Here is a 19,386-nt window from a genome sequence, read left to right as displayed (position 1 = left end):
GAAGCCAGGTGTTGATATGTGGAGACATTGATACCAGAGACTTAGTGCCCTCATACGGTACTGTATATTCACTGAAAGCTTGCTTTTAATTGGCTCATCAAGCTTTGTCCCTCTCTGACTTGTGAAGCATTAACATTTCCTCTTTGTGGTTTCTTTTGTTCTTGTTGATATTTTGGATTCGTTGTTGTTGTTGTTGATGATCCCATGGCTTATTTGCACTTAATAAATTAAAATACACACTAGGAATAGAAAATAAGATGAGAAAAGATCATATAGCCACAACTCCACATACAGGCAGTGGAGAAATTAACACTGATAAGTACTCTTTCCTCTCCTTTAAGGAGGTCTTGTGGCAGTGCTGATTCTGATCTTATTTCCTATTTATAGCATGTTAAACTGCACCCAGCCCATTAATATTATTCAGTTCTGTTAGTGAAGTTCTAGTGTAAGTGATGTTTCATTGTAGACTTGTCTTATTACAGCATCTCAGAACTACTGTGTGAGTTTCTGTTGTTGTTTGAAAATAAAGCAGCCCGGAAAGGTTGGGTGGGTTGGTTTTTCTTCTTGGGGTTTGGTTTTTTGTTTGGTTTTTTTTTGTTTGTTTTTTTTTTTAATACTTCAGCTGGACTTTTTAAAGAGGTATTTCTAGTGAGGGCATAATCTTCAGAGAAATAGATAACTCACAAATCCATTAGAAGAGGGTACATATGCAAAACGTAAAGAAATAAAATCTTAAACTATTACACATATTTGATAGTGTTACATTTTTTCCTTCAGTATCAGTAACACTGACTCCTACGCTTATCTGTAGTTGTATATGACATTAAGTCGTTATTAAAAGACTGCCTAAAGTAATACCAATTTTGAAAATGTATAAATAGTTTTAAATTAAAATTAGAGGTAATACACTCATCAAACACAAGATTAACCTCTTTCAACCATCAATACAGAATTATTGTTCTTTATACCTTCTGTAATTGTTTTTCTCAACAGATATCTGGAAACTTAAATATGGAAGTTAGTATAAGCTGCCACCACTGAAGAGTCACAGAATAAAACTCTCTTAATATATCAGTATAATTGTTGAGCCTCCCAACCTCCTTCAAAAAGTTTTAATTTTTCAGTCTCCTAAATCTACTTAAGCATGTGTTAGTCCCTAGAAGTAAATGGAATGTTAAAGTTGTACATTAATTAGAATTTCCCAAAGAATTTATAATTGCTATAAAACTAAATTTATTTGCATCTGAAATCTATCTGTAGTCCCTCTTTTGATCTGAGGGGTTTTTTTAGCTTTTTATATAGCAGTTCTTACAAAAGTTCAGAGGGGTTTTTTAAATAATGGTGCTTGTTTCCAGGAAATATTCTTTTGGTCTCAACCCGCTGCCGCACCACTGCAATTACAAGGGGGCAGTAGGAGCAGAGGTGGTGCCGGTGGTATCGCAGTGGGCACGGTGCAGCTCCGCTGTGCTCCCTGTGCAGGGAACGACTGCAGCAGCTTTCAGTGCTCAGCCATCTGGCTTGAGCAATCTCAGTAGGAGCACTTGTTTTCAGGGTACCGATATGGCAGGGCGATGCCCTGTGACCATAACATGGGCTTGTGACAGAGCCTGCCAACTCTGACTTGTTTCATGACTAACTTGAGAGCATACGCTGAAATCTGGCGTGGGTGCCTCAGCTGTGCCCACCCTAACTGCAAGTCTCAGCAGTCCATTGCTGTGATAAGCTGGCCATCATTTCAGCCACCCTCTGCTAAAGCTGTTAGCTACAATGCAACAAACATAGCAAGTTTTGTTATTAAAATACAATATAAATGTACAAAGTGTTAACAGATTCAGCTACTGTTAATCTCCTGGTTCCCCAGATAACGTTTTGTAGTTGTTCTGTAGAGACTGCATTATCCAATACTGTCATCCTATTTTAGACATGTTTTTCTCATCCCTGAGAGAAACTGTACTAAAGTCTAATGCAACCAGCACAGAAACCTCCTCTTGTGGACCAATGCAAACTGCTATTAAGCCTGCCATGTAAACTAGTGAAGTACAGCACTGCTAAAATAATCTAGGTATTGCTTGTATCATGGTAGCCTGAAAATACAATATTTTTAGATTTTAACTGTAAACAGTCCTAATTTCTGTAGCAGCCAATCTTTTAATAAAAAATACAGCCTCTAGTTCTCCATGATTGTTTCTTAGCTGGCTTAGTCACCATTATTTACCATCCATGAATAAAGTAGTGTTCTCTATTCTCTGTAGCATGCGTATAGTTCTGCATTTCCTAGGAGCCTTATAGGAAAATATGACCTACCTGTTGGAAGGTATCATGAAGGAAAACACAAAGGTTTTCCAGCCATATGCAGAACAATTGTCAGTGGTTCACTGACAGGTGGATATATTAAATGGGTTCCCCTCAAAGTCTGTCTGGGATTCACCATTTCTCAATATAGTCATCAGTGATTTGAGCAATGAATTAGGGGGAATGTACTCATTAGTTCAGCAGAAAACAACAGTGTAGGAGAGGTGAGAGCTGCTCACTGGAACAGGATGAGACGTCAGAATGAGTCTGGCAAATTGCTGCTGTAGTGTGAAGTAAGATGCTGTTTAATAAGAACTGCGAAGTATTACTCAGAATGGGAATAATTAGCAGAAGTTTGGTCGAAGAGGGCATGAAAAGTACCATCAGCTGAACATGAGTTAACTCATCCTGTGATGTATCAACAGGAGTGTCTTAAATAAGACCTGAAGTAATCCTTCTAATCTCATAAGCACTGGTAATGTCTTGGCTATGGCAATACTGTATCGAGCACGACGCCCCAAACTTCAAGAAAATAGTGGACCACTTGGAAAGGGACCAGAGGAAACAGAGGAGAAGGGGGGGTTCCTCAAAGGCCGTAGAGCCGATTTATGAAGAAACACAGAGTATTGTATTTGTGTGAAAACTCAAGAGAGATGGTAGGTTTTCAAAAACGTGCTGCAAAAGGAATTAATTTGTTACCCACATCCACTCTGGGTAAGACAGAGAATCTTGAGCTACGATTCCAGGTTCAGATTAGACCCTTCTAATTGTCAGGGCATTTAAGCCCTGGAACAGCATTTATAATATGAAGTCTCAGTCACTGTAACACTCTGAAAAAAACGTAGACAAAGATTTGTCAGTAACATCATGCACTTTTAAGTATGAAGGGCAATGACAAAGGATTGACAAACTTGCAGTCATTTCCAGTTCTGTTATCTTTGATTTCGTAGAAAATGACCACCGTGATTTGTGGCTGTCAGTTTCAAGTAGGTATAAATAAAAGCAATAACTTTGTAGACAGGAATTTGACTAAAGAGGTTGAAGCAAGATGAAAAGGGCCAGATTAGGTGTCACGCCTTTATGGCAGGCTCTGGTCTGTGGATCTGATGTGGTTTCTGGAGCTGTCAGTCTTAACAGCCTTCCTCCATAATTTCGATAAGGACTAAATAGACGTAATGTGTGAAGGGAAATAAAATAGTGTTTTAATATTAAATTAACTGATCAAATTTCTTGAAATGTGCTTGTGATCTTTTTCAACGTTCTTCAGTTAGCATTTAATCAATGTCACCTTTCAAATCCAAGTCTGTTTTAAAACCAGCTTGGGATGCTCAAAGCTTACGGGCCTTTTCCAGCTGTAGAAACATGGAAAATACTTGTGTCGTAATACAAGTGGGTTTGGTTCTTTGCGTTTACCTACAGTAGCTGTAAAAACAATTTTCTTGAAAGCTAGTGTGTTTGTTCCCAAACCTAGCAATTACAAAACTTGAAATCCGGACTACTATCTTAATATTCAGTCCATAAATCAAAGCAAAGCATGTAACAAACATATATTATTATTATTATTATTATTGCCCTTTCAGTGCAGGAAATGGATGGCTTAAACCTTGCCATTGCAGGGAGCATCTGGTTTGGTTTTTGGAGCATTGTCTTATTGTTGCAACATCATCATTTTGTTGTGATTCTGTTGTGTTCAGAATCTTGTGAGGAGCAGTTATCTGGAGGCAGGGAGAGTTTCACCACGGTCCTCTATGGCCTTACCATATCACCCTCCTGGTGCTCTATAAAAGCTGTAGATGAAAAGAACTGGATTCTGTTGTATTACTGCCAAAATGTCCTTTGGTCAAAACCAAATGATCTCTTATACCGTAACTGTATCATTTTGCCTCTCTTAATGGTCCTATAACCTTTTCATTAAATCAGTGTCTAGGACATTTTTTTAAAGAGATATTATTCCCTCCAAATTTAAATACAGACTGTCTTGTACAAGTATTACATTTTGGCTTTCTTCATGCAAAATTTCAAAAACAGTAAACTTTGTCTGTCATTTGACAAAGTTTTTGGGTTCCTTCACCTTTCAGGCATGAAGTCTGTGTATTTCTAATACAAGTTGAATCCCAGATTCAAATAGAACATGTTCAAATAGAACATGTTTACTACTCCAGATGTTGAAACAAAAGCTGTGTAAATACACTGGATTCTGTCGTAGTTTTGCATTTTTGAATGAGTGTTTTCAACTAAACAGTGTGATGGGGGTTTTGATGCAGATGGGTGAATGCAGCCTTTTCTAACCCTGAAATACTAAGTTGTGGAAATGGTAGGGAAAAGAGCTGTAGGGACAAAGAAACCACATAAATTCAGAGTGTGGTAACAGAGAAGTAATGATATAATTTCTTTTGTTATTTACAGATAATAAAATTACCCAGTGGGAAGACCCCAGACTGCAGAACCCGGCAATTACTGGTCCAGTAAGTACCACTATGGGGTTTTTTCCATTAAATGCTGTGACTCACATACACTTGGTATGGGCAGGATCAGGCTCTAACAGACCAGGAAGCAGGACCTCTGCCTTGCGCTGCCTTTTCCTGACGGACACGGGAGGCTCAGGTGCCAGCTTCTGTGGGTCTGCAAGAGCAGGGGGAGCTGCCACTGCGTGACAGCCTGCCAAGGTGCCCCAAAACTGATGCCTTGTCCCCACCATGCCAATGGTCGTACCACTCTGGGGGCCCTGTTTTGTTTCGCGCCGGCTAGAGTGCCCTGGGGACTCCCCAGCCTGCCAGCTGCCGGTGGACCAAAGCACTAGTGGGCCACTCAGGAGTCACCGGGACATTTGGAACTACAGTGCTGTGCACACTATTCCCAGGTCAGACAATAGGTTCGATTTGGTGGGTTTGGAGGCTTTCCTAGCAGTAGTTACCCAGCTAGGGGATTTTTCCAGTGGTACAGTATGATTCCCGCCTGGCAGCCTTTAGCATGTGAAGTTGGCTTCTGGCTCAGAGTATCTAGGAAACATTCTTCATCAGTAGATATGACAGTAAATCACAGAATGCCTCTGTTTCAGCAGGGAGGAAGAGAAGGCTCTGTCTTCAGGACGGAGGCTCTTTTGTTTGGCTGGTTTTAATTTTTTATGTTGTGTTATTTCTGAGGGAAGCGCCATCCATTTGGAAGCTGCGTAGCTAAATAGTCTGAATGGTGTTTCACGCTCTGAAACACACAGAATCCCATCATTTCTCATTTGTTCCATTCTCCTCCCCCTGCAACCTGAAGCTTTCTGCACTAAGCAATGATGATGAATGTGGTTTCTGAAAGAGATCTGTTGCTGATATCCCTGGCTGAAAAATAATAAAATTAAGATTTCAGCATAGGTTTTGCTGCTGTATTTGCTGCTTATTGTGATGATGAAATAGCAGGAAAAAAAATAGTAGAGCAGTATCTTCAGCTTACTTTTGACATCCAAACAGATGAATTGTGGGGAAAAATGCAATTTTAAATAAATTACATCTAAAATAACCTAAGTGTAAAATATTCTTCAGCTTTTTTCTTTCGCTACACTTCCTGATACTATAAACCACTTAGTGTGAAATCTTTGCATCTTATCTTTTATTCCTCCATTGTATTAAAATAGTATGTTTCTCTATTAAGCTACGTGAGGGGCATATGTCTGCTCTGAATCGTAAGTCAGAAGATCTTGGGAATTTCAGACCAAGTTCTTTGTGCTGAATCCTAGATTGTAAGGTTTTAGGGGTGTGTGTAGGAGAAATATTCATATTGACCCATTATCTGGGTCATTACTGATGGTAGAATTTTACAGAGCTTGGACACTGTGCTACTAATTTCTGAATTTCTGGATAATAAGAAGCTGTTTCCACTCAATATGGGAGAGTTGTGACTATGTGGATTCAGAGTGTAAAAAAGACAAAATTGGCTCTATCAGTTTTAAGAGATACAAAACTTACTGCAGATAAACTAAGAGATTTCAGAATATCAGCTGTAGAGCCTTAGAAAAAATAAATACATGCTTTTACTTTAATACCAAATTATCAAAACATCAACTATATGGAGTGATTCTTTGACCTTTTTAAGCTGGTTTATGCCATTTTATGGTGTTCTGAGTGATCAGACTTCAACCCTAAGAAGTACCAAGAATACCTTTTTATTTTAGGTAAAACCTCAGGATTTTTAAGGGTCTCAGGACACAACAGATTAACTACTGCATGGTATAATTCCAGTTGCTCTGGTTTATTAGTAAGATTAATAATAGTTACTTGTTTCAATATAATTGCTTTTGGAGTGATTTACCCATTTGTCATGCACTTAATGCTTGATATACTAATATACAGTAGGCTATATAAATTCTTAATGTTTCTTTTCCCAGAAATGTTAAGCACAGATGAGAAAGACTAACTGGGAAGTTTTGTTTCAAGATAATAAGGGTCAATCATGATCCCATTAAGTAAATAACAGTTGTGTGTGTGTGTGGTTTGTTTTTTTTTTAAAGAGAAAGCAAGATCAAATCCATTTTACAGCCATATAAGCACTAAGGATTCACCTTAATGCTTGTAATAGTATTTTTGGTGCTATGACAAAAACAAAGGACTACTTAAATTGCATTTCACATTGCATTTAGACAATGGAAACATGTTGGAAGATTATTTAAAGGCTGTAGTAAAGTCATATTACCATCAGAGTAAAATGATTTAGTTTGATTTTTTTTTTAATGTTTCATGTCTCATCGTCCACAAAAGAACTCATATAGAAATATTTCCACCTCCTGCTCTCACCTCTATCCAGCCACGAATCTACTTCAAGACCAGCCCATACCTTTCCCCCCGCCCCCAAAATCCCAGTCCTCACCCAGGAACTGGACTTGAACCAGAGCTTTGCAATTTGTGATTCAGCCTTCAGGGAACAGAGAACGTAGCTTTTGCAGTCCTGTAGAATTCAAAATCGTTCTTTTGCTCCCAAGAAATGACACTTCATTTGTTTAGCTAGCTGTTTTACCAGGTCTACTCTTTCATCCTGAAGGAACAGTAGAGCAAAGGAAAGTAGGGATGTAGTTGGAAAATACAGTCAAGGCCAGGAAGCCCTTATTTTTTTCCTTAAGGCACTTTCCAAACCCTGATTAAATTGATCTTGTATTATGGTGTCAAAAAAACATAGAATTAAGGATTCTTAATTCTCAAAAAATAAATTGTCAAAAAAGCCACAGAGAATTAAGGACTCTTACTTAAATACGTAGCAGTTATTTGTTAGAATCAGACTTGTACCTGTCATAGTATCACGTCTCCAGCCTATTCCTGCTCATTAGTTCAATTAACAACTTTGCTATGGCCGTTCCATCTGAAGGCTGAACAGTGGTGGGTTGCAGTCCTAGGAACGGCAGTCGGGACTATGGACGGCCCTTACCTGTACTCCCGCCTGATGGCTGGTGCACTTCAGTGCTTTTGTGTCTGGTACTCTCTGGCACCTTGAGCGGCTCGGCCTTTTGGGGCGTTTGTGTGCATTTCCTATCTGGTGCTAAAGCAAAGGAGTCTGATAAAGACAAGTAAGTAGCAGAAAAGAACACTGTCGTCTTACTGACTGCTGTGATGGTCAGCGAGTGGCGTGTGGATTGACATCAGACGAGGCAGAGTGCTAGCTCAGTGTCAAATCCGTGCTTACCCATACCGTACGTTAGCAGGAAGGAGGGGCACCACGTTAACAGAAATGTCTCTCAAAACTCTGAACAACAGAGCTTATGAGAGCCTTTGGTGAACCTTGATTTGTGCATGCCTGGAATCGTTCTGAGGGGCCTTGCAGGCATCTGGAAATCCACGTGTATGTTTGAGACCTGTGGCATTTGTTAAGGGGTGTTTACATAGGCCAGAAACCAACTTCCAGCTCTGCCGATCAATGTAATTCTACCAACTTTCACTGTGCCTTTTTTTTAAAAAACTTCTGAAATTGTTCTGTTATGCTGCTGTTCCTTAAAATTGTGGTCTAACTCACAAGCAGCTGCACTGAGTGAGTATTCAGATAAATATTACACAGCGACTTGTACTTGGTTCAGAAGAATATTAATATGTCTATGAAATGCTTTCAGATTCTGGATTAAAGACATGAAGGTGTATATTTTCATCAAAGTAATTTACAGAATAGTTTTGACATGGTTTGATAACTATTAGGAATTAGATTCATTCACATTGGGCTGAAAAGATGGTTTCTACCTGTGGACAATCCCCTGCCTAGTTAACTCTGCTGTGTAGGTATGTACTGTGTCCCGCATTTTCTAGAAGGAAACAGTGTTTGTTGTCGATGTCAGAGCTTTACTGGAGCCCCTTAACTTGTTCCTCGGTTCATTGTAAAAACTCTTTGAATTTTGTGCCTTTTGAGTAGCACCTAACAATGCTTAGCACTTTCAGCTGTGCAAATCCGTATTCTGTGGTAACACTAGGAATTTTTAAAATTCAATATCGTGTGGCATGCTCGTTGTTTCCTAATGAGACACATGGATGGCAGCAATACATTCCAAATTCTTTTGTCTCTGTTAAAAGTTGGTTTTGCTCTTCTCTGTTCCTAAAAGAAGAGAGGGTAAGTAGTTGATACACAGAAGAACTGGGTTGGAAATTTTCATGCCTTTTAACTCAGATTACACACTGAGAAATGGGAAAATCCTGGCTGCTGTACTTCATGCACGGTGGAGTTTATTAGGTGACCTATGGCATACATACTTGATAGCATGTCTTTAAATTTCTTTTTCATTTAAGTAATGTTGGAATATGAAACTGCTAAATAGCTGGAATAATCTGTATGTTTGATTCTCTCTCTGATAGGCAGTTCCATATTCCAGGGAGTTCAAACAGAAATATGACTATTTCCGGAAGAAGTTAAAGAAACCAGTGAGTAGGAACATGCTGCTTTTGTGTTGGAATCAGTTATGTCGGGGAGAAACATCAGACTGTCCCAAGCATAGATACAGAATGGTGGTGTATCTGGCTATAACGCACTTGCCAATTTTTCTTCGTTGTGCTACTCCTAAAGAGGTTAAATAGGAACCCCAAAAATTAAGAAAAGTTCAAATTTGATTTCTCAGTAAAAACATTTACAGTTTTACAAATTAGTGACCTGACAATGTCTTTACCTGTTTATGGATAGCTCCTTGAATTTTCACCTTGAGTTTGACCAGTGGTTACACACAATAAGCACTTCATTTGTCAGGAAAAAGAAAACCTGAAACAGTTGTTTCAAGTCAATTTTATCAGAACAACTATACGTGGCTGTACAGCCACGTTTATCCGTCCAGTCTTCTTTCTACAAATTCTTAACTCAGCTCTTTTCTGTGTGTAGCTCCCTGGGCGTTATCTCCCTCCTGCTTAGGCAGAGCTTCTGACAGATTCTGGCAGCCAGATTCTCTCTTGTGTACATCTTTGCCCTCCAGTTGTGTGCTGTGTATGGTACTATAGCTGTTCGTGTTGTGGAACTGTTCTGGCCTTTACAGATGTGCGAGTAAAGCAGTCACATACATCTTGTGCCATTTGTTACCATTTTAAGCTAAAATGCCCTTAAAATAGAGCATAGTAATATCAATAATTTTCTCACTTTTTTTGGTTGGTTTGTTACTTTTCTTGTTGTTTTCATTGTTTTGTCAAGTATCTTCGCAATCTGTGAAACACCATACTGGAACTTACCTAGTTCAACATATGCTATCAACCCGTAGACTTAGAGAGCACTGCAAAACAAAACCACGCAGAAACGTTACACATCAGATGTCTAATCTGTAATTTAGCTGTTACCACTGGTCAGTAATTTGCCTGAAGACTTATCTATTGGCTGACAAGTATAACATAATCTCCTTTTGCATAGGCTGATATACCGAACAGATTTGAGATGAAGCTACACAGAAATAATATTTTTGAGGAGTCCTACAGAAGAATCATGTCTGTGAAGAGACCCGATGTACTAAAAGCCAGGCTCTGGATTGAATTTGAGTCTGAAAAAGGACTTGACTATGGAGGTGTGGCCAGAGAATGGTTTTTTCTCTTATCCAAGGAGATGTTTAACCCTTATTATGGTCTCTTTGAATATTCAGCAACGTAAGTGTCCATTAAAATATTTCCATTCATAAGGGATACAAGTTAGATTTTGTGTAAGAGGCAAAGTTACACTGGAAAATAGCTAGATCATCCTTCATGGTGCATCAGCATGCGCTCTTATCAGGCAAATCTCTGTACTAAAATTTCTTGCATTTCAGAGAATCTTTCAAATTGTCATTGAAATGTCATAAAATATTTTCATTATTAAGGCAGTACTCAGAATTGCCTTGCTTGCAGCAAAACTGCAATTTTTGAGGATACAAATAGTGACAGGAGCGATGTCAGACAAAAGACTCCTGTGCCCTCCCATTACATTGCAGAACACCTGCCGTCCGGAATTATAGTGCTCCTTTATAATTAGCTCATAAACCAGCTTCTCATTTACGTTTCAGTAGTTACACAGCAGTGGCCTTACATAAGTTTAGATTTGTTTTTGTCCAGTTTTAAAACCTTTGAGCAACCCATTAGCGTAACTGAGAGAGCAAGTCTCTTGCTCAAAGTACGTTCGTTTTAATACGCTGTATGTAATTCCACATTGTGAACTTGGCTACAGTGAGGATGGATTTCTTAACTGCAGGCAGTAGTTTTGATGGTTTTATGTCAATATCAAGCTCGCTCCTTTCTCTAATACTCATTGACTAGATTGTAAGGAGATGAACAAAGACTGCCTAATGAGAGTTGTCTTGCATTTGTGTCTCAGAAAAGACACGTCCTGCTGTTGAAGGGAGGCGCAACGTGAACAACGCTGACTAGTGCAGAATGCCTCTGTGTTAGTAGAGTTCGCTGGATAAATGTTTGGTCTGAAATGTTTCTGCTTACAGGATATAGGTCATTGTAGATGTTCTAAATATGGCATTACTTCATTTTAGGTTCAGAAATCTAACCAGGTATTTTAAGAAATAAGAAAAAAACTCAACTTTAAAAATCCCTCTTTCTTCACAGATTAAGAATATACTGCAAATTAAAAATACTGCTTTTGCACTAATGCCTTATTGCGGCACATGCTTTCACGCGAGTCTTAATGCTTCATTACCCAGTTAAAAGATCTTAGTCCTTGGGTGGCTTTTTCCAGTATCCTGGGGACCAAGCGTATTTCGGAGATGTTCTCCAATACGTGCAGTTTTAGAAGCTAGTGAGAATGCGTTCTCCATCCTAGGGCAGTTGGGCAATGGGCCTGTACTTAATTCCTCTTCAGTACCTTCAGATATTTCAAGAACTAAAAGCAACTACTGCAAAAGAGAATCCTAAAATTTTAAGCCCTGAAATTTGGCTGGAAAGAGTGAATGATCAAGCTTGGCAGAAGAGAGAACTTAGCTGAAAATCTCATTCCACTGAAGCTGATGGCAAAATTTTACTGTTTTCAGTGATGCCAGGCTTTTGTCTTTGGAAGAGGTCAGCGCAGCCCTCTGATCCTTGCCGCAGGTGGAATCAAGTTATCCCACAAGCAGGAGTTTTAGTTACTTTGGTCAAATAATCATTACGGTCGTAGCCAGACAGTTTTGGTTAGGTCAGCCTACCCACAAACTGCCAGGCGCTTCTGTTGGGGAGCATGGATAAATTACATTACTACGCTCTTGCAAAAATGAACAGGAAATGGCCCTAAGCTCAAATTATTTATTAACATATCTGACTATCTGGTTATTTAAAGACTTGGTTATTTAGATTGGTTTTTTTCTTTCCCCAAAAAAGGGACAACTATACACTTCAGATTAATCCTAATTCAGGTCTTTGTAATGAAGATCATCTGTCGTACTTCACATTTATTGGTCGCGTTGCTGGTCTGGCAGTATATCACGGGAAGCTATTGGATGGTGAGTTATTATGCTGTATGGCTATGCTACTCTTACTGGATTTTTATTAAATGAAATAAATCACTTCAGTAATTCATGTAGTTCAGAGTGTAGAGTTTCTGGAGACAAAGTCTGAGAGAAAGTAATGGAACTTAACTGCTGGAAATTGCATTCCTGGTGTGAATGGTGATTCAAAAATTATAGTGTCTAAATCAACAAATATGTTTCATATAAAGCTTTGCTCCTTTTTCCACTTGTGTTAAAGCTACAGAATCAGCGTTGCTAAATAATCACTATCCCTAAAGGAAAATCACTCAATTTGTATCAGCCATTTCCATGCAAACCTGCAGCCAAAGCAGTTGTGTGGGTGTCAACTGCAGCATGTTTTGATCTGTGAAAGTATTACTGAATGATTCAATGAGAAAATATGATTTCTGCCAAACTTTGAAATCCCACAATAAGCAAGCAAACATAATAAACTGACTATATTTTATTTAGCAATATGCAGCATATTAGAAGAGGAAGTTCACTGTCCTGTTTTTCTAGCATCCTCTTTGAGGGAAGAATGGCAATTCTAAGTGGCATTAGAGTACCCTGAGCTCAGTTCCCCATCTTTTGTGTGTCTCTACCACATTAATGGTATACAGTTGTTAATGGCATAATTCTTGTAATTGAGAAATTTGACTTTCTGTGCCTAAATAAAAAAATGAGCCTGCTGTGTTAACCTGAGCTGTTGCAGCGAGTTATCTCCAGGGGGTGTCTTTCTTGCTGGCACACTCGGAAATATAATGGTGTATTATCCCTGAGCAGTCATGGCTTTATGTAAGGTGAAAATGCAGAACAGTGGAGGTAACACTCTTCCCTCTCTTCTAGGCTTCTTCATCAGACCTTTTTACAAGATGATGCTGGGGAAGCCAATAACTCTGAAAGACATGGAGTCAGTGGTAAGATAACATTTAAACCGTATCAGTGTTAGCAATAACATGATTTTTTTTTTTCCTCTGGGGAAATCTATAAGAGCTAACAATTCCAGTACACTGCATGGTGGAAAACACAAGGCCATAGTTGCAACAACTTTAGAAAGATATGTATGTACTTTAATGAACGAAATTTTCCCTGCTAGACAGCTGGTCCAGTACCAGTGCACTGGCAGTGGTGAGCAGGATGAGGGAAGAGAGACATGGATAGGCCAGTAAGGAATGCAACATGTGGAATTATACCTCCAGGTTTCCCCCTGGGTCAGCTTTCTCCCTGTTACAAGGAGCACCACCAACATCCCTACAGCTTTCTTGTCATGCTGTGGAGTAGGAAGAGGGAGATGCAAGGGCTTGGTTCTGACCTGGAAACACGGGAAGTTGCCTGTAGTGCTGGAAGGAGAAAGGCTTGCCAGATGATGAACAGTTCTCTCCAAAATATACTTAATGAATGCAGCACAGCTTACGCCCTTAGATCCGTTTTGGTTTTGTTCCCTGCACTTCTGCTACTTTCACACCTTCTGTGTTAGTTGTAGTCAAGTACTTTTGTGTTTGGCACTCCCTGGGAGAAAAACAAATTGTTTTACAAGTCAGCAGTCTCTAACTTTGTATTGTAAAACAAAGGACAACAGTAAATAGGATGCCGCAGATGCCCAGTCTAGATGTGTAGTGTACCAGTATTGAAACGCAGCACACTTCAGATATGTACAATAGCTACATACAAATGGTTTCCATTAAGTTAGCAGGATGATACTTGTTTCTGTCTTTTTAACCTTTTGAGGTCTGTCCAGACTTTCCACTGCTGTGGACTTTGGAGAACGTTGGAGCTGTTACTTTTCCCCTTTCTAACGTCTTCCTCTATTGCCAGAATAGCTTGTCTGATAAGACTGCTCCAGATTACCTCTGCAGGGGCAGGGCTTGGTTGTCAGCCTGGCCACTCATATCCTGCTCCTTCCCAGGACTGTCTTCAACAGCAAAGTCAGTTACCCGCTAGCCCAGCACAGATGCCAAATTACAGGGGATGAGATGGCTTGAGCCAAGTACAAGCTTAAAGGCAAGCTCAGGAGATACATATCCAGAAGGATCTTGAAAGGAAGCTCAGGCTTTTTTATTCCTACAAGTAGTTGGGAAACCTTTTCCTCTTACTCTTCGCTCTGCAATAGCTGCCCTTGGTCAAAAATATAGTCGGTGTGAGAAGAATAAAATGCAGTTTATTCTTTTTGATGTTTTAGACTTCTCCAGACTTTCAGTTACTGCCATAAATGTTGGTTCAGCTGCTTAATCTCTCCTCCAGCTCCCACACTGTCATAGTCATCAAAATTTGGCAGGTCATTCTTCTCTTGAAGCACACATGAGTAAATAATGTTTTAACTTTCTTTTGAAATTTATTTATTTTTGCTCTCTTGCTTGGAAATATTTAGTGATAGCTACACGTACTATTTTTTTTCTTTCTCTCTTTTTTTTTTTTCGGGTCACTCTAATTATGAACCTAATACATGATGAAGATACAACTCTATCAGGAAATTAGAGGGGTGATTTATTCAGCAAACTTCAAGGCTTTTACTAATAACAATGCAATCAGTTATTGTATAATACATTCTCAACATAATGAAGTGGTATTTAAATTGTGTTGAAAAGAATGTACAGTTTTATTGACAAGGCATTTTCTAACCAATTATTTCACACCGCTATATCCATAGTTACCAAATAGATATGTGGAGTCAATTTATTGTGTTGTATAACAATGCAATTACAAGTCAATTAAGAAAAGTTACATGAATCTAAAAATATGGCATCTAAGAAAAATACGTATGAGCAAAGTAATCCATCTTACCCTGCTTTACAGTAGCTGTGCAAATAAATGAGTTCTCATCTTTGCAGTCCCTTTGGAGTTCTAGTTTTAGGTGGTTTTGTTTGTTCAATTTAAAGGTAAACTATACATTTAATGTTCACATTTTCACACTTTATTTAATTATAATCTGCTGTAGGATAGCGAATACTACAACTCTTTGAAGTGGATCCTGGAAAATGACCCAACAGAGTTGGATCTCATGTTTTGCATAGATGAGGAAAACTTTGGACAGGTATGTAAAAGTCCGTATTTCCATCTTAGTTATTGCCAAAAAGTAATTAAATACTGAGCAGTGTCTCAGGGTTGTGAGCTCAATCGGGTCTGTTGAACGTTGATGATCAGTATAGGCAGGCTGTGAATATTAGCCTCTCTTTCTGCCTGAATTGTCTGAGACTGGGGATGCCAAAGAAGGAAATGATGTTCTTGGCAGTGAGCAATGTGATGTCTTCATGAAAAGCAGTACTTGAAGCTGAGTAAAATGCTTGTGATGGGGAGTAGTAAAGGTGTTCCACAGCCCGTCTTAGAAAATAGTCTCAGCCTGAGACTGCTTGGGCTTTTATAGTTTGAAGATACTCTCAAAGGACAAAGTAAGTGGCAGAATTATGATCATCGCCCTGTTTATAGTGTCTTTTAAATAACGTGGGCAGATGATACAACAAAAACAAGCATGCCTATTTTAAAAAGGTTCACAATCTGTGGATAACTTTCTCCGTTACAAATGAAAAATGTCAGATACATGTTTAAGAACTGAGAATTGAGTAGGTGGGAATATAATTCATCAGCTGAAATCGTAACTCATTTTGTCATTGGAAGCTGTAAGAACAGCTTGTGGTACAGTTTGTCTTGGATTTACAGTCAGTCTTTGCAGAGAATCCTACTAAAACAAACTTCAGAGATCTGTATCAGTTTCTGGATGGAAATAACTTGGGTGCACATAAATGTCTTGTACATAAGTGTCTGTGTTGAATTTAATGTGAGGACTTGAAGGTAAATAAATCATTAGTTCACTTACATGAGCTTGGAATTTACTTGCCTGCCGTGATTGGGGCTTTTTTATTTAGTTACAGGCTATAGAGCTGAACCGTTTTGTAATTGTGCACACAAGTAATGGCTAAGATGTACTGATTTTGCACAATATTGGACTCAGTAATACTTACCTGTGTCTCTAAAATTAATTTGCTTATAGGTTTTTACACCCTTTTGTAGTATCTTCACTTTGTTCAACCTTCAGACCTAGATATCTTGGCTCCAGCTGCCACTGCTATTGTGGGCTGCAGTGCCTCTTGTAAAAGCTGACTTCAAAGTTTCAAAACATACGCACACAATGTACTGTCAAGAACATTCTGATCCACTTCTCAGTGCTTACTGCTTTTTTCCTGAAGCAAGATAAGTTCATTGGTTATGCAGAAAATTAGGGAGAACATTAAAGCCACAAGATTAAAAGTTTTTGTAGCACACTGGGTTAGTTGTTGGTAGTTTTCATTATGTTCCGTTCTGTAACAATTTAGCTTGAAATCATTGATTGCTTTTCACTGCCAGCTTTCACTTCTGCTGACAGAAGTTTGTTCTCTGACTCAAAGCATAAATCAACTTACTTGGCGATACTTTCTGCTCTTCTCCTAACTCTTTAATACCTGAAATAGCTAATTCTGGCATTGTCAGGAAGATTGATTTTTGTTTAGGTTACAGTAGATGCATCTGATTCCAGAAGAGGTTAATCTTTCAGATGCCATTCTTCGGCAAGTCAGCACTGTATAGGCGAGAAGCAGATCACCTCTAAAGTGTGACACACAATTAAAAATGCTGCAGACTGTCAGGGAGTGTTTATGCTCTCAGGAAAACTTTGCAAACTGGTGCTAAAAATAGCTGCAGCTGAGGCTGACTGGTTCATTTCTCAGTGTACCTTTTTATTAAACCCCTCCCTGTGTTGGTTCTTTATATCATGGGTGCCAAGTAGTTAATGGCACTTAGGGTTTCTTCTGTCTTGAACATAACATTTTACCATGTTCTTACAGCATGTGTGGGGCTTTCTGGGACGTTCCCTTGACATACTGGTAAGAGTACGTGAGGCAGGGTTTTTCCTCTTCAGAGAAAAATATTGAGGGGGGTGGAATAAAGGCACCAAATCCATCTGTCCTGTTGTTCTTGACATTTCTACTCACCTTCTGACCCCCAGAGTTTTTGTCCATAATATGGCAGGTATTCATAGGCTTTGGAGATTGACGTCATTGTTGATGCAGGAATCCACAGGAAGCTGCTGCAGCCATGCAGGTGGTTTGGTTCTGTACTCTGCCGATGCCCTGGTCCAAGTTGGAGGGACCTGCAATGACTAACCAACTTCATGTGCTCATTTAGTGCCCAGTTTATAACAGAAATAACAGGTCTTGCTCTAATTATCGTAACGTAAATTCCAGGCATTGAGCTGATACTGCAGCCTTCGTGTGTCTCAGAGGGAAGAGGCAGTTTTGGCTAGCTCTGCAGCAGTAGTGGTGAAGGAATTTGAAGTTCTTTTGGCTAACTTCTGGTTCAACTCACATATAAGCTCACTGAGATACGGACAAACGCCAACAGTAGTAGATATAATAATACTGTTTCCATCGTACTGCTGATGAGATGCAAAATTGGCAGGACAAACTTTATTGAAGAAAAGCCTGAATAAGGTCGGTAGCACAAGGACAGGATATGCTGCAGTGAGGAGGAATTTATCTGGCTAAAGATTGAAACACCTCGCCTGTCCAAATGCTTTCTGGCAATGCAGAAGTTACGGCAGGTACTCACTGCATTGGCTTTTGCTGCGTGCAGCACTGGCCATTGCCAGCACTGTGGGGACTACTAGGAGCCAAGGGTCCCTGACTCGCTTTGGCTCTTGTTTTGCCACATCTACTGCTAAACTGCTGAAACTCCAGTGCCCCCAGAGCCTGGGTGGAGGATGATACTGCTTCCACAAGGACATTGCGCATGTAAGAGGGAGACGTTTGCGCTGCTCTAAGCTTCTGTATTTATTTATACTTCATTTATCACCAAAACCTTTTCTGGAGTTTGAGAAAAACAAGAAACCTCTAATAAATCTTATCTTCTTATTACCCTTCCTTACTTGATAACCGAAACTATGGTTTCGGTAGTTGTCACAAGTCAGTAAGAAATACGGAGTAGCTCTCTTTCAACATGTAAAGGATGGAGAACTCTCTTCAAAAAGCAGAGAAAGAAAAGGTCTGTGGTTCTCCAAAGTTCCTAATGGCTCTGGAATGCCAGTTCTCATTTCTTAAAAGCAATATGTCTTCTGGTGGTGCGCAGGAAGAAACAAGCACCAAGCTGCCTTCTTGTGCCGTTGTGCTGTCAGCTTCATAGCTTTATCCTACTCAGCTTTGACAGTATAGCAAGCCTTTTCCTGATTAGCTCTGGACTGTCTTCCCTGGCCTTTATGGAACAAAGAAACTACTGTTTCAGAGGCGTGTAGGTTCCCTGTTCATTACTTTTCCTTAATAGTACAGTCCCCTTTTTTTCCCGCCATGCAGTAATTGTGTACATTTGTTCAAATAGAGCTACTGTATTGTTTTTCTCCTTCCTGAAGCGCCTTCAGTCTTAATCCAGTCCTGAAAAGAGTTTTCCAGCCTCTTCCTTTCACACCTCCATTTATTAGCTGATGAATCTACTGCCTTACTGTTCCTCAAGCGCAACATCTGAGTTAATTGTTAAAGATTAGTAACAGCTTTGAAAATAGGCTTGGTTGAATGTGGGTGCACAGTCACGTCTTGGTTCCTTCCACCAGAACCGTGGTTTCAAAGCGAGGGAACAAGTTGACTGGAACAGAGCGGTGACTTACAAGCACCAGAATACTTGACCCTCCTCCCGTCCTACCCAGGCACGCACACTTTACAAGACGTTAATCCAGCCTTGTGCCCGTGCTGTATCTAAACACAAAGATCCACAGTCAGAAAAATGCTGCGCCTTGGCTGCAGCTACAGAGCGTACGGTTTGGTGGCATTTTTGTGTGGGCTACCAACTTCTACCTTTCCTGGTACCTTACCCAGCATTAATTCTGTGAATTCCTACTGATAAACCACTCTTTTACAATAAATACATTATTTGGACTTGCTGCAGTTTCTTGTGAACTTTAATGAATTTGGCTTTTTCAGTCTTACACTCCACGGTGTCACTGTCCTTAGCAAATTTGTACTTAAGCATTTCTTAATTTGTTTTTCTACTTTCACGTTTTTGCCCTTTTTATGAAACAGTTTCTCTGTGGATCTTAAGTCATCTTTTTTTTTTTTTTCAGGCATTTTGAAAAATTTAGAAGGAATTTTTCTACCCATATTAAAATGGAACATATGTTTCCTTCACCTGAATGACCCTGCTGTTCAGGACTAAAAGTTTGCTTTTGAATGGCTTGCTCACTTGCTAATGACAGG

General features: G+C 39.4%; 1 protein-coding gene across 19 annotated transcripts in view; it reads left to right on the top strand.

Moving 5' to 3' along the window:
* The window catches only part of NEDD4L (NEDD4 like E3 ubiquitin protein ligase), a 198,335-nt gene that overhangs the window by 165,750 nt on the left and 13,199 nt on the right, over window positions 1-19,386 (top strand). For 10 of the 19 annotated variants that reach the window (XM_075077893.1, XM_075077890.1, XM_075077892.1 and 7 more), the window contains 6 exons: window positions 4,699-4,757; window positions 9,102-9,167; window positions 10,132-10,361; window positions 12,051-12,172; window positions 13,025-13,095; window positions 15,114-15,209. In XM_075077893.1, coding sequence (XP_074933994.1) covers window positions 4,699-4,757; window positions 9,102-9,167; window positions 10,132-10,361; window positions 12,051-12,172; window positions 13,025-13,095; window positions 15,114-15,209 — 644 coding nt within the window. Of the gene's footprint in view, window positions 58-4,698; window positions 4,758-9,101; window positions 9,168-10,131; window positions 10,362-12,050; window positions 12,173-13,024; window positions 13,096-15,113; window positions 15,210-19,386 lie in introns of all 19 variants that reach the window. The other 9 variants (XM_075077889.1, XM_075077888.1, XM_075077897.1 and 6 more) reach the window with 1 other exon arrangement.

This window comes from Phalacrocorax aristotelis, chromosome W (assembly GCF_949628215.1).
Source record: "Phalacrocorax aristotelis chromosome W, bGulAri2.1, whole genome shotgun sequence".
In the NCBI taxonomy this organism is placed as follows: domain Eukaryota; kingdom Metazoa; phylum Chordata; class Aves; order Suliformes; family Phalacrocoracidae; genus Phalacrocorax; species Phalacrocorax aristotelis.
The sequence above is the reverse complement of the archived record's forward strand: the minus strand, read 5'-3'. Positions and strand labels throughout refer to the sequence as shown.